The 13,628-nt window shown below is 41.0% G+C and overlaps 1 protein-coding gene across 1 annotated transcript in view; it reads left to right on the top strand.

Moving 5' to 3' along the window:
- LOC140728516 (uncharacterized) overlaps positions 1-11,153 on the top strand; it is a 257,010-nt gene extending 245,857 nt beyond the window's left edge. Inside the window, exon 4 of the mRNA XM_073047349.1 lies at positions 11,041-11,153. Coding sequence (XP_072903450.1) covers positions 11,041-11,113 — 73 coding nt within the window. The 3' untranslated portion in view covers positions 11,114-11,153. The remainder of the gene's footprint in view (positions 1-11,040) is intronic.
- Positions 11,154-13,628: the final 2,475 nt, after the last annotated feature.

The raw sequence follows: 13,628 nt of genomic DNA, 5'->3' as shown, positions 1-13,628 counted from the left end.
ACCCCGTGTGAGCTAACTTTCCAAGCTCAGCCTAGTCGGTTGAAGATGATGTGCGGGAACTGGCATACTCAGGTGAATGTCATTGCCTTGGCCACAAGGGGGGAAAGGGAAAGGGGTTCAAGTGATTACAGACAACATGCAACTAGGTGAGAAATTTCAGCCAAGGCAGAGTTGTAGATCAGAGTCCTGATGAAAGGTCTTGGCCAGAAAAATATGCTGCCTGGCCTGCAGAGTTCCTCCAGCATTTTGTTTGTATTGGTGTTCAGTCATTAAGTCAGGTCCGACTCTCTGTGACCTTGTGGTCCATAGGATCCATAGGGTTTTCATGGCAAGATACAGAAGTAGATTGGCAGGCCTTTTTTCCGTGCAGATACTGCTGCCGCCCAGGTTGGGACCTGACTGGGTTTGAACTCAGCACCAGCTGCCTGATGCCGTTACACCGCCAGCCAGCCCATTACTGTGGAATACTTATGTTCTATTGAGCTGACACCTGCATCAATCTTCAGCTCTCGTAGCTGCTACACTCATATTATACTGATTCAAGAAACATGGACCCTGATTCCAAATGAATTATACCCAATGTCTATATTTGAACTGACAACTCAAAATATTAATGCCAGACGTCTTCAATCTTTGGTTGCTCTTCCACTATTACATTCACTAGGTCTGTAAGGGAGAAGCACAAAGGTAGGGGTGGAGAGCTGGGATGTAAGCTAGAGGTGTATCATGCACCATCTGCGGCTTATAAATTAGAAGTCACTGTGGAACAACAAGGAAATGAGATGTATCAGGTTAAATTATGAGGATGCTGTTATCTTCTATTCCATTGTGCTCTTGGTCACAGACAGCAATAGAGAAGAACGTGTCCTTTCTCCAAAGGTTAAATTGGCACTGTCTTGTGTTACTGCATGGGTGAAATAGGTGAAGGATAATTGTTCAATCCAAGTCCTGCACCAGTCGTTTGTCCCATTTACTTACAGAATAAGGGTAACTATACTTCAAATCCTAATGTAATAATGCATTATATTTTATTGTTATACCCTTACTTAGAAGTATCAGCTTAGTTTCTCTTTCTTCCCATCAGGAAGGAGGTAAAGAAGCCTCAAGTCCCACACCACTAGGTTCAGAAATAGTTATTACTCATCAACCATCTAGCTCTTGAACCAGAGGGGATAACTTCACCCGCCTCAACACTAAACTGATTCCACAGCCTATAGGCTCACTTTTAAGAACTCTACATCTCATACTTATTGCATATCTTTTGTTATTAATTTTTTTTTCTCAGCTCAAGCTGGTAAAACCCAAGGTATGGGGATTGCCAAGCACACTTATCTCTCAAATGCTAGGAACTTCTGGAATATTCCAGTGGTATTCAGTATTGTGGCTTTCTAGAGATTTACAACACCTTATATTCTTTCTGGGTAGCCTCCAGCATGATGGCATGAACATCGATTTCTGAACTTCTGGTAATAACCCTCCCTTTCACCATTCCCAATCCCCTTTTCCCTCTCACACCTTATCTCCTTGCCCGCTCATCATCTCCCTATGGTGCTCCTCCGCCCCCCCCCCCACCCCCACCGTTCTTTCTTCCATAGATTTCTGTCCTCTTCTATCAGACTGCCGCTTCTTCAGCCCTGTATCTCTTTCACCAATCAACTTCTCAGCTCTTTACTTCATCCTTCCCCCTCCCTGTTTCACCTATCACCTTGCGTTTCTCTGTCCCCTCCCCCTTACCTTTTAAATCTACTCCTCAGCTTTTTTTTCTCCAGTCCTGCTGAAGTGTCTCACTCCGAAACGTTGACTATATTTTTTTCTAAAGTTGCTGCTTGGCTTGCTGAGTTCCTCCATCATTTTGTGTGTGTTGCTTGGATTTCCGGCATCTACAGATTTTCTCTTGTTTGTAAATGTATGAAAGGTATGTTAAGTTATAGCTCATTTCATTGCTTCTGATTTGATACCCAATTTTTGTCCAATTTAATAAATCAGGGAGCGGATTTAAAGCTAGACAGAACCATAGTAAATTTAGAGAATCACCCTGGAAAATGCCTCAGATTATTTTGATAACGGTGGTTGTTCTTTTTTGGCTGTTAATAAGTAGAGTGATTATAGCATACCAACGCTTCATCAGATGTTGCAGGAATCTCACAAGGATTTGGTGTAGTTTATATATATTAAGAACTTCTATTAATCAGGAGTGTCGGACAGAATCAAATGATTTTTGAGAGTCAATACAGCAACATGAAATAGTTCTGCTTTTCTGCTGGGTTGATTTAGAATTACGGAATCTATTATCTTTACATCCCTTCATACTCTTACGGCATCCTTTCTGCTTGTCTGTAAGTATACCGTGGTTATCCAAGTGACTGGCAATCAGTTGTGAGATACATGATGTTACTATTTTATATATAGTTTGTAAACAAGTCATAGGATGATATTTTGATGGATCTTTAGTGATTTCTCCCTTAGGTAAGAGATAAGATTTACCTTCTGTCAAAAATGCAGGTACTTATCTCTTAAATTATAAGTAATTTTTTCAAGTGGAATACAGCTATAAATTTCATTCTTCCAACGATCTATACTTAAGTATGCATCCGATTTCCAAGTAACTGCAATAGCCTTTTTGGCTACTGCCAGAGCAATTTTTATAAATTCTTTCTGATATTTATTCAATTTGGGTTTTAGTTTTATCCCTTCAATATTGCCTAGTAAAAATAATATTGGATTATGTGGAAGTTGTGTTCCAATAATTTGTTCCAATAAAACTCTTAAATTTGTCCAAAAAGGTTGAATTTTAGAACAAGACCAAGTAGAATGTAATAAAGTACCGATTTCTTGGTTACATCGGAAACACTGATCAGATAAATTTGGGTTTAATTTATTTATTTTTTGTGGTGTAATATATAATTGATGTAAAAAATTATATTGCACTAATCTTAACCGGACATTTATTGTATTTGTCATACTATCAAGACATAGTCTTGACCAATTTGTTTCTTCAATTTTAATATTCAAGTCACTTTCCCATTTTTGTCTTGACTTATGGACTCCTTGTTTAATTGCCTGTATTATTAATTCCTGTATGAAACATTTTTGAAAATTTGGCACCCTTATTTACAAAAGACAGGATTAAATATATAGGTGCTCCGAAGATGAAATAATTGGTTATTTGGGGAAATAAATAAATATATATATTAAAGTTATTGCGAACTCCATGGAGCATGTGGGGATCTTCCGATATCCAGGCACTCTTTCTTTCTTTCTTTCTTTTTTTTCTATAGGGATGTTAGGGAGGAGGGGTTAAGGGGAGGGGGGAAGGGTATATATATATTTTTTTATATTTTCTTTTCTTTCTGTAATTATTTGAAAACTCAATAAAAAAAGTTTAAAAATTTTTTTAAAAATGCAGGTACTTTTACAGGATTTTTAAGAAAATTGTTGATATGCATAATGAAGTACAGATGAAGGCAAGTCAATTTTTTGTACCAATAATTATGAATATTGTCATTTCCAGTACTTTTCCAGTTGTGGGTATTTCATATAACCTCTTTCAGCATATCCATTGTAACTTCAATTTTACGACTGTGTCTTTTTCCCTCCCCATTCCAGCTTGCTGCTTGATTGTGTGTCACGCTGTTTGACCAGATATTAGACCAAAAGTTCATTATCTCTGTGTTTGTTGGCAATTCTGTGCTTTGGTTGGTGACATTTTCATGCGTTGAATTTAGTTTCAATGTCCTGTATAAATCTTTTTTATTGTTTCTGAACTGATAATTCTGGTTTCTTCATCTGATGTATTTAATGTATGTATGTATTATTATTTTCCTTTTTTTGTATTTGTACAGTTTGTTCTGTTTTGCACATTGTTTGTTTGTCTGTCTTTGCTGTATACTGTTCTTCACTGATTCTATTGCGTTTCTTTATAGTTACTGTGAATGAATCTCAGGGTAGTACATGGTGACATATAGGTACTTTTGATAATGAATTTATTTTGGAATATGAGTTTCCCCCACTAATGCCAGTTGATCTGTGAGTATTTTAGAACTTTCTGCCTTTGCTTCAGACTTCCAACATTTGTAGTTTTCTTCTTTCAAATAAATGTAAGTATTGTTCCTTTATTATCCATTCATTTTTCCAGAAGCTGTCATTCATGCTGCACAATTGCACACTGGTGTTAGCTTAAGATGACTCCTAACCTGCAATTTTTCAGCGTCTCATGCTGCTTTTAACCTTTGCCCTTGCCCATCTGTCTGAACAAGGAAACTGGATGAAAGGATAATATATGACGAGCCTTTAAAATCAATCAGAAGAAGAGAAGTAATTGGAGCGGAAGAAGCTGGAGGACTGGGGTTGTGGGAACAGATCCTCTGCTTCCACCATCACTGAGGCCCAACCTCAACACCGTCTCGCTGAAGCACGAGACCAGAGGGTTTTCTCAATTCATGTTTCACTTACCTGCCCAAACTCCAATTCTGCTCCAAAACCTGGGGAATAATGCCAATAATATTACTACTGGTGGAAGTCGGAATTCATGGGCGTTAGGCTAAGTCAATAGATAATGGAAAACAAGAAGGATTTGATGAGGGAAGCCTAGAGGTGGGAAGATTCAAAATGCTCCTGCCTTGTTTGTCTTATTAGTAATGAACAAATACTAAATCCAAATTATTTACCCAGTATTTCTGTGTTGAGAAACTTCCAAATCAACATTTTCATCAAGCCTGCAGCCAAAATAGTATTTGCAAATACAAACGTTTGTAGATGATAAAATCAAAATGACTTTCCCATTGAAATTAGTGCTCTGACTGTTCTGACACAGACTGTCCTCCTATGCCTGAATTAGGATATGCTAAAATAGGGTATGTTAGTTTAAATGGCTGTTTAACTGTGAAGTTATTGTCATTGAGCTTACTGATATCTTAAAATGAAATGTTGACAGCTCTTTTCTTCTTATTTGTGTAGTGACACTTAAGACAATATGTTACATCTTCTTGGCTGATATTGGTGACTGTCACATAGACTTCATCTCTAGGCTTTGTATTTTAAGAATTTCTCAGTTAAAATCCCTCCAGTCCTGCTTTCATGCAGAATTGATGTCAGTAGTTGCTAAAGACGCAAAAAAAAAAGGAAAAATTGTGTTACAGTTCCAACTGGCAGGCTTTAGGTTTCCCATGGAGAGCTTCGTGCCTCAGTAAACCTACAGGAGCCAGTTAACTGAGGACAGAATTCCAGAAACCAGTTATGCAGGCAAGCAGAACTGTGTCATGAATGAACCCTATGGATTATACTACTCTGATGTTGACAACCTGGCCTGATCCACGTTATGAGGGAAAAGAAACCCATTTCATCAAATCTATTAGACTGCGCAACTTTTAGCTGTTCTTGAGAATTTTTAAGCTGGCAAAAAGGCCCCAATAAGATGTATTTATACGTCATTGGTAGCATATTGCATAAGATCAGGGCAGCCAGTAGTAAACTCCAGGACATACTTGTCTTGTGAAACATCATAAGGTGAAACCATAGAATTTAAGATGGATAGTTAGAAATCATGGACCTACAGGATCAAGTTGCAAACTCAAATTGACGAAGATACTGTAACAAGTCATTATCTCCTCTAATATAAGCTTTGCATCTCCTATCCTTGCCATATTCATTTGATGTGCCTCGTCATTGATTTGATTTGTGATCGCTCCTGCAGTCTCCCATGAGTTCCTAATCTTGTATCCAGATCTCGGACCTCACTCTCCATCTGCCATGCTCTTCTCAGCTTTCCAACCCAACACTCAACCATGTGTTCAGTCTCAAAAGCCAACTGCCTGAAATTTGGCTGAACCTCTATGTCTAAGTTTCAATTCTTCTAGTTTCTAGAGTGGAAGCAACACACAAAATGCTGGAGGAACACAGCTGGTCAGGCAGCATCAATGGAGGGAAATGGATAGTCGACAATTCAGGTCCAGACCCTTCATCAGGGCCAGGAAGTAGTTAATGGAAAATCTTAATTTTGATTGACAGAACAGTTTTCACAGTCAGTATGGTTTATTCCTGCTGTTGTATCTTATATTCCTATATACACATCCAAAGGTGAGGTAGAATTACAAGAAAGCAGCTGAGCAACACACTCAAGATGCTGGAAGAATTCTGAAGGTCAGGCAGCACCTGTGGAGGAGAGTAAATAGTCAATGTTTCAGACTGAGACTCCTCAGCAGTCATCACACCTTGCATTTCTTTAAGGAAGTTTTCAGTAGATCCATGAATCATTTCCCCTGTCCACCTGGTGATCACCTCCGGCAGCTGAGTCTGGAACAGAATGTCTATTTCAGGATTCTAGTGTCAGTTGTGGGAGGATATCTCCAGGCAGACGGGGAAATGATTCATGGATGTACTCAAAACTTCCTTGAAGAAACGCAATATTCCCATTCAGTCTGGGAACCTCTAACCTGCAGCTGTGGAACGCGAAGAGCTTACGGGAAGGTGTCAAAAGCACCAGGGCCATGCACCAGAAGCATACAGATAAGTGATGGAAGCAACCCATTAGCTCACAAGCTGCCCATCTCAATACACATGACAACAATAAACCTATCATCATCATTATGTGCTGTGTTCAGGCGGTGGGGAGAGAATACAACTCTATCGAAGGAGGTGTAAGGCACTCCTTCCCTCCACTAGCCTGCAGGTCAGCCTTGGACAATGTGTAGCACCTGGTTAACCGCCCCCCCCCCCCCCACCACCATGATCAGGGTCATGTGGGAGCAGGTGGTGGATGGTCATATGAGCAATTGGTGCATATCACAAGCCCTGACGCCAGGTAGACAATCTCTGAAGAGCATTGATAAAGGCTGGGGTCGCCCATCTTCTAACAATACTGCCCAGAAGAAGGTAATGGCAAACTAATTCTGTAGAAAAATTTGCCAGGAACAATCATGGTCATGGAAGGAGCAACAGCGTGAAGGTGTTCTTCCTCACAGGCAACAATCCCTCAACAGATTAATGACAGGTGAAAGATCATGATCGCTCATGTCAATAAACCTATACCAAAATTAAAACCAATGCCAACACCAATGTCATAGGCTACTTCCTGCTGCATCTGGCACTCCACTTTGGCCTTATTGCCACTTCACAAGCCATAAAATCAGAGTGGAAGCAAGTTATTCTCTATCCTGTGGGACTGTCAAGGAAGAAGAAAGATCCCATTGTTTCAGTCCATTCTCTGAGTTATTGTGAAAATGGGCACAAGGAGATTGGAGTTCACACAGAAAGTTTTCCTTTCCCCCATGTGTGACTTTATTATGTGCACTTACTTCTTACAACATTAAATTATTTTATTTTGTGTCAATGTCTATATGTCTTATAAGTGCAGAGCATATCCAATCTCTGAACAATACCCATGTGACTCCTGTTCTGGTACAGTGGACTGGGAATATGTACATATTCAGGATGGAACAGTCTGAAAAATATTTACATTTCACCAACGTTTTGAAGGTAGCATTCTTCAGGTGGTATTGCATCTAATGAAATGTATATTGATTAAGTCATAAACAGGTCAGTATTCTCCACATTATGTATACTTGTTATAAAATATAAAGTCATAGAGTAATAGAAAAGTACAGCACAGAAATGGGCCCTTTGGCCCATCTAGTCCATGTCAAACCATTTAAACTGCCTAGTACTATCCAGACCATAACCCTCCATACCCCTGCCATCCATGTATCTCTGGGCTGCAATCTTGAGTAGTATGTGAGAGCTTGAAAACTAAATTGAATCTACAATCAAAGTCACCGTCATGAAACATCCACCACCTCATATAAACCAGGCTCATAGATCTTTTATACCTATATCTATCATCTGTGGTTGAGATGGAAAGGTGGGTTACAGCTTGATATTGTGGAATATTCATTTACATTCATCTGGAACCTTAGAAGAAGGCAATGCATATTATGAGCATGATTCTCTCCAAATACCTCTCAAAAATTTGTCAGATGGGTCAGAGTAAAATTCACAAGGAGCTCATCTCGTATTTATGACACGTCAAAGCTGTCTGAACCAAGGGGCTTCCAATGGAGCAATGCCATTAGTGCCATCCACCTCCTTATTACTCTACCTCTTTGTAGCTGGTTCTCTCCTATATGTGTCTTTCAACTCCTCTTTGCAATGACCAGTTCCTCTTTGCTGTTTACCTCCACTGAAGAGTAATCCTCAGCAGTTAATTAATCTATCTGTATAATTTTAGAATAGGGGTTCAAAGCATAATGTGGAAGAAACCCATGTGGTCAGAGAGAATGTGAAATTCTGCACAGTTATCTCCAAAACAAATTCAAGTTTAATTATCATTCAACCATACATCAATATAGCTAAACAAAACATCATTCCTCTGGGGCCAAGGTGCAAAACTTACACAGCATATTCAAGATAGCGAGCAACGAATGCATACATAGTCCAAGACGCTGGGCAACATGTCCCGCAAATTGATTGTACAGATTCTTGGCAGTGTGCAGCCACTGCAATCCAGCTTGTTATTCCACCAATTGAACACAGGGGGCAGCATCAACAGGAGAGGCCAGCCATCAACCCGGACGCCGCACTACACCACCTCCGGGGTCTCTCTCTTGGACTGTGGCAGCGGGCAGGCCAACGGTTTGAGGCCCTAGTCCCCACGACATCTGAGGGCACGCAGCTCCCCCCGCCACCTGGCATGCCACCAAACAAGGGAAACAGACCTGCAGCATCTTACATTGTCAATGGCCAACAGGGTCTTGCGATTGCTGAGAAACGTCCGAGACAATCACCCACAGTTACACTGCACGCCACCTTTGTGCATCAACTCTGACGCCTTTGAGTGGCAGAGGGCCGGATTGGTTTTCCGCCCTCCCCCCACCTTCTTTATAGGGCCCCTGCCCCCTCCTCCTTTTGTCCTGACGAAGGGTCTCGAACCGAAACGTTGACTGCTTCTTTCAACGGATGCTGCCCGACCTGCTGAGTTCATCCAGCTTGCTTGTACGTGTTGAGGGCAGGATTGAACCTGGACTGTCAGAGCTTTGCTACCCATGGATTGCCACAATGCTAACAAACTTGTGTTAATATGCGCGTGGACTGAATGAGGCCGCAGTTCAATAGTTGATAGTTTCATTCTTTTCCACTTGTTATTTAATTCCCTCAGTGCGATGCGTCAGCCACCTGGCTTTCCACACCAGATAAAAATATCCTAGATTTTTTTCTGTGTACGTAAACATACCATGGTGCATGTTCCAGAAATTAATGCAGTTCAATTAAGCAGCAGGGTTATTGTAAGCATGCTGCTACCTGCATCTATGTGATGAATCTAGTTTTTTTGTCTGTGGTTAAATTTACTGAAAAATGCTCTATTCAATCAGCACGAAAAAGACAGACACCTGCTATTAATTGTACAATAAGATGATCTTCATAAATGTGGGCTGTACTATTTGATTGTGTGTTGGAAGTAAAGGATTAGTAAAGCATAAAAAATTAACATTGCGTATATTTCTCATGTAAGTTCTTTCCACAGATGAAACATTACCGAGCAGTGTTAATAATAAATGGGAAGTCCATGACCACTGCTTCACAGGCGTGTCACGGTTCTATGTAAAAGCAAGTGTAGAAGTAGACGTGTGTCACTCTGGCTGTAAGTGATTGTAGTCTCAAGCCTAGTGTGACACTATTACACCTCACAGCGTCGGAGTTCAGAGTTCAATCCCAGCATCCTCTGTAAGGCATTTCTGTACTCCTTCCCAAGTAATGTGTGGGTTTTCTCCACGCGCCCTGGTTTCCTCCCACAGTCCAAAGATGTGCCGGGTCGGTTAATTGGCCACTGCAAATTGTCCTGTGATTAGGTTAGGTTTAAACTGGGGTAGTTAAGTACCACTGGACGGTGCAGACTGAAGGGCCAGAAAGGCCTATTCCGCACTGTATTGCTAAATAAATAAAACCGAGACCACCATTTCCTGCCTTCTGAACTCTACGAGTTATCAATGCTGGGAGCAGAGCCCATGACTTCAATGGAATACGCTGTCACATCCCACGGTACCGTCTGTTGATTAATTATAGAGCAGCCTTGTTGGCTCTCAGTGGGGACATCTGCAAATCAAAGCAACTGCCCCCACCCCTTGGCTAAAAAAAGTAAAGAAAGAATAGATTACAACCATGAAGACTAAAACCAAAGAAATAAGCAAAGAAATAAGCCATAAATGTAGAAAGTCAAATTATTAAGTCATCATTTATACTCAAGCAATGCATCAATGTGTAAACCTTCAGGGGTATTCTTTCCGAACAGAGGATCTCCCCTGGATCCACCCTGGTTAGCTCTTCAGTTTGAAGCCTCTGGGTTTAAGTTGGGCAATGATTCAATATAGCTTTGATTGGTTAAGACAGCAGTATGGCTTGTGTACTCAGCAATAAATGTCAGCACCCTGACTATTTCAGACAAGATTGTTGAACATAAATTGAGAGTTGATCTGAATTTTCATATGGAAGATGAACAGCATGCATTCTGTTTTCACCTTGAACTGTTTCTATAGTTTCACCCTGAAATGTAAATTCATTTAACCCATGTTAAGCCTGCACTTATGGGTTGACATCCAACAGTTCACTGATCAAGTAATGCAGCATACTGATGGGCCTACGTTAATAGATACAGTGAACAGGTATGATACTGCTGGGGCTGGCAGCAGGCACAGTGCATGCGCCTGAGGCATTAAACCAAAACATGTTTCCTTGCTCTAATTTTGTGTAAATGGGAGCACACCAGAACAGCAGCAGCTTTTTAAGGTCTAGGCAATCAAATTTCCTTCAGCTTCCCACCTAAACTTACAAAAGCAGACCTGTGGAATCTAAGCTGCAGTGGCTTTTGGCTAATAACCTACATGTCAAATTCAGTTCAAATTCATTAATTTGAAATTGATGGAGCAGTAATCTCTGTGAGTCTGAGAGTATATGGATATGCACAGTATATACAGTATCAGTAAATAAATTCCTGCAATTAAATTTAGGTAACTTTTTTAAAATAAATCATTCTTCAATCTTTTTTTCCTCTAGATGTCATCATCTTCTCCCCCCAGGATGGAGCAATATTTCTCTCCCTCAATGGAGAGAACGGGATCGTGTCTGAGATACTGAACTGCTGGGCTATGGACTGTAGTATTTTCGATGGAGATCCAGATCATAGTTTCTTTGATGGGCTCTTGCTTGCATGGTGGCGGGGTGGGGGGGGGGTACTTCTGCTGGCGCAAGTGTTGGGAGGGAAGGGGGGAGGGTTGATGCTTCAGCAGCTGCTTATGTGATGAGAGGGGGAGGGGGGCTTTGGGGTTCCAACATTTCTATCATTCATTCTATGGGGTTTCTTGTTTCATGGAGATCTGTGAAGAGTAAGAATTTCAGGTTGCATACTGTATCTATTCTCTGATATTAAATTGAACGATTTGATTTGAACCATTTGAAGAAAAGACATTTTAAGACCATAAGACATAGGAGCAGAATTAGGCCATTTGGCCCGTCGAGTCTGGTCCGCCATTTAATCATGGCTGATCCTTTTATTCTCCTCTTGAACCCCATTTCCCAGCTTCTTCCCATAACCTTTTATGCCATGTCCAATCAAGAACCTATCAATCTCTCCCTTAGATATACCCAACGACCTGGCCTCCACAGCTGCACGTGGCATCAAGTTCCACAAATTCATCACCCTCTGGCTGAAGATTTCTCCGCATCTCTGTTTTGAACTGACACCCCTCTATCCTGAGGCTGTGCCCTCTTGTCCTAAACTCTCCCACCATGGGAAACATCCTTTCCACATCTACTCTGTTTAGTCCTTTCAACATTTGAAAGGTTTCTGTGAGATCCCCCTCATCCTTCTAAATTCCAGTGAGTACAGACCCAGAGCCATCAAACGCTCCAAGTATGATAACCCTTTCATCCCTGGAATCATCCTCATGACCCTCCTCTGGACCAAACTCTTGTGACCAAAGGCAAAGGATAGGCAGAAAGTAATGAGTCAGAGTGTGGCTTTGTTAAAATATTTAATCAAGGTAATACATAATAGAATACACAGATCAGATAATTGTTCTTTTAATATGCAAGTAATTGGTTCAATTGTGGTTGGAAAATCTGTAGACCCATACAAGATTGCTGCTGTGTTAAACATGGGCAATTCATTCTATATTAAAGTACTATCAGACAATAACATTTTTTAAGTCTGGGTTATACCTGCAGCAAATTTGAAATGACATTTAAATATGAACTCGGGGAATATTCTGAGGAACATGTGCATCTACGTGAAAATGGATATCGAAATGAAGTAAGCTTTTCTCTTACAAGAGGAGAAATTGTTATCTGTTATAGATTTACAGATAAGATCCTGGTTTCCCAGATGACATTGTCCTAAAGGAAAGTAAGCTGCAGAACTAAGGCTACCACTATAACCTCATCATTTTTGTCCACTTTGACGCAGTTCCTTTCTGGCAAGTGCATGACCTTTGACTACTTGCCTTTTATTTGTTCATGAGATGTGGGCATTGTTGACAAGGACACCAGTTATTGCCATGTCTGATCACTCTCAAGGATTAACTTAGCATCAAAAAAGACATAGCTGGAATAGTGATCGGATATTGCTGTACACCTTCAGGCCATTCAACATCTGACTGCACAGGTATCAGAGACTTGTGTAATGCCTCTTTTTAATCTGGAGAACATTAGACTATGCATGCTATTCACATTGACACATTCAATGTTTTTCTAGTTTAAGCACCTGATAATGTAATTTTTTGGAGGTATGGGGCGTGTCCTCTGGTGGTGAGCTTGTCATGCTCTGTCCAGTGACAGTTCATCCACCTTTGGTCCCTGTTACACGAATCATGCTCATCCACCTTTGGTCCCCACCTGCCACCCAGCTTTCATCTGTGGCTTCAGGTAACTGTTTGCATGCGACAGTGGCCACACCCCAGTACACTGCTTCAACAGACAGACTAAACCAGGTGAGGGTAGCCAGGAAAGTCCAACCCTGGTGAGTTAGGGACATGCCTACCCCAGCATGCAAAGCCAGTTCCAGCAGACTGTGAGGATGAGATCAACTACAAGATCCAATGGCCAAGTAGGCTGTGCTGCAACACTTTGTGGAGAGCGAAGGGCATGACAAGGCACAGAAGGCGTTATGGCTACCTACTGCTACTGAGGAAGTCTCCAGACGTGACGATTTTTTGGACCACTGTACCAAAATCTTTGAGGCTCAGAGAGTGAAACTGCCCCCATGCAATGGCTTTTACTCTATAAACCTCCTCCCCCTCAGGTTTTTCTCCGTGCAGGCTGCAGAGACAAAAGTCGTCATCGCAAACAATGATGGACAGTCAACAGTAGGTCATTATATTTATTGAGATACAGCATGGAACAGGCCTTCCAGCCTATAAGCCACGCCACCCAGCCATCCCCCAATGCTTCAATTTACTTAATATTTTAGTCACCTGCACCTTTTTCTTCTCGTCGGACTGCAGAACTCTAGCGGACAAGAGTCAGCTGGTGTAACGATGTTTCTGTCTGACAGTGACTCAGCTGAAACCTGTAGTAGTGTAAATATGTGCAAAAGTTACAGCAAAAAAATTCTGGATTAAGGAAAGGGTGATTAGGTTGACCAATGA

Source organism: Hemitrygon akajei, chromosome 5, assembly GCF_048418815.1.
Source record: "Hemitrygon akajei chromosome 5, sHemAka1.3, whole genome shotgun sequence".
In the NCBI taxonomy this organism is placed as follows: Eukaryota; Metazoa; Chordata; class Chondrichthyes; order Myliobatiformes; family Dasyatidae; genus Hemitrygon; species Hemitrygon akajei.
This window is presented reverse-complemented; position numbering and strand designations above follow the sequence as displayed.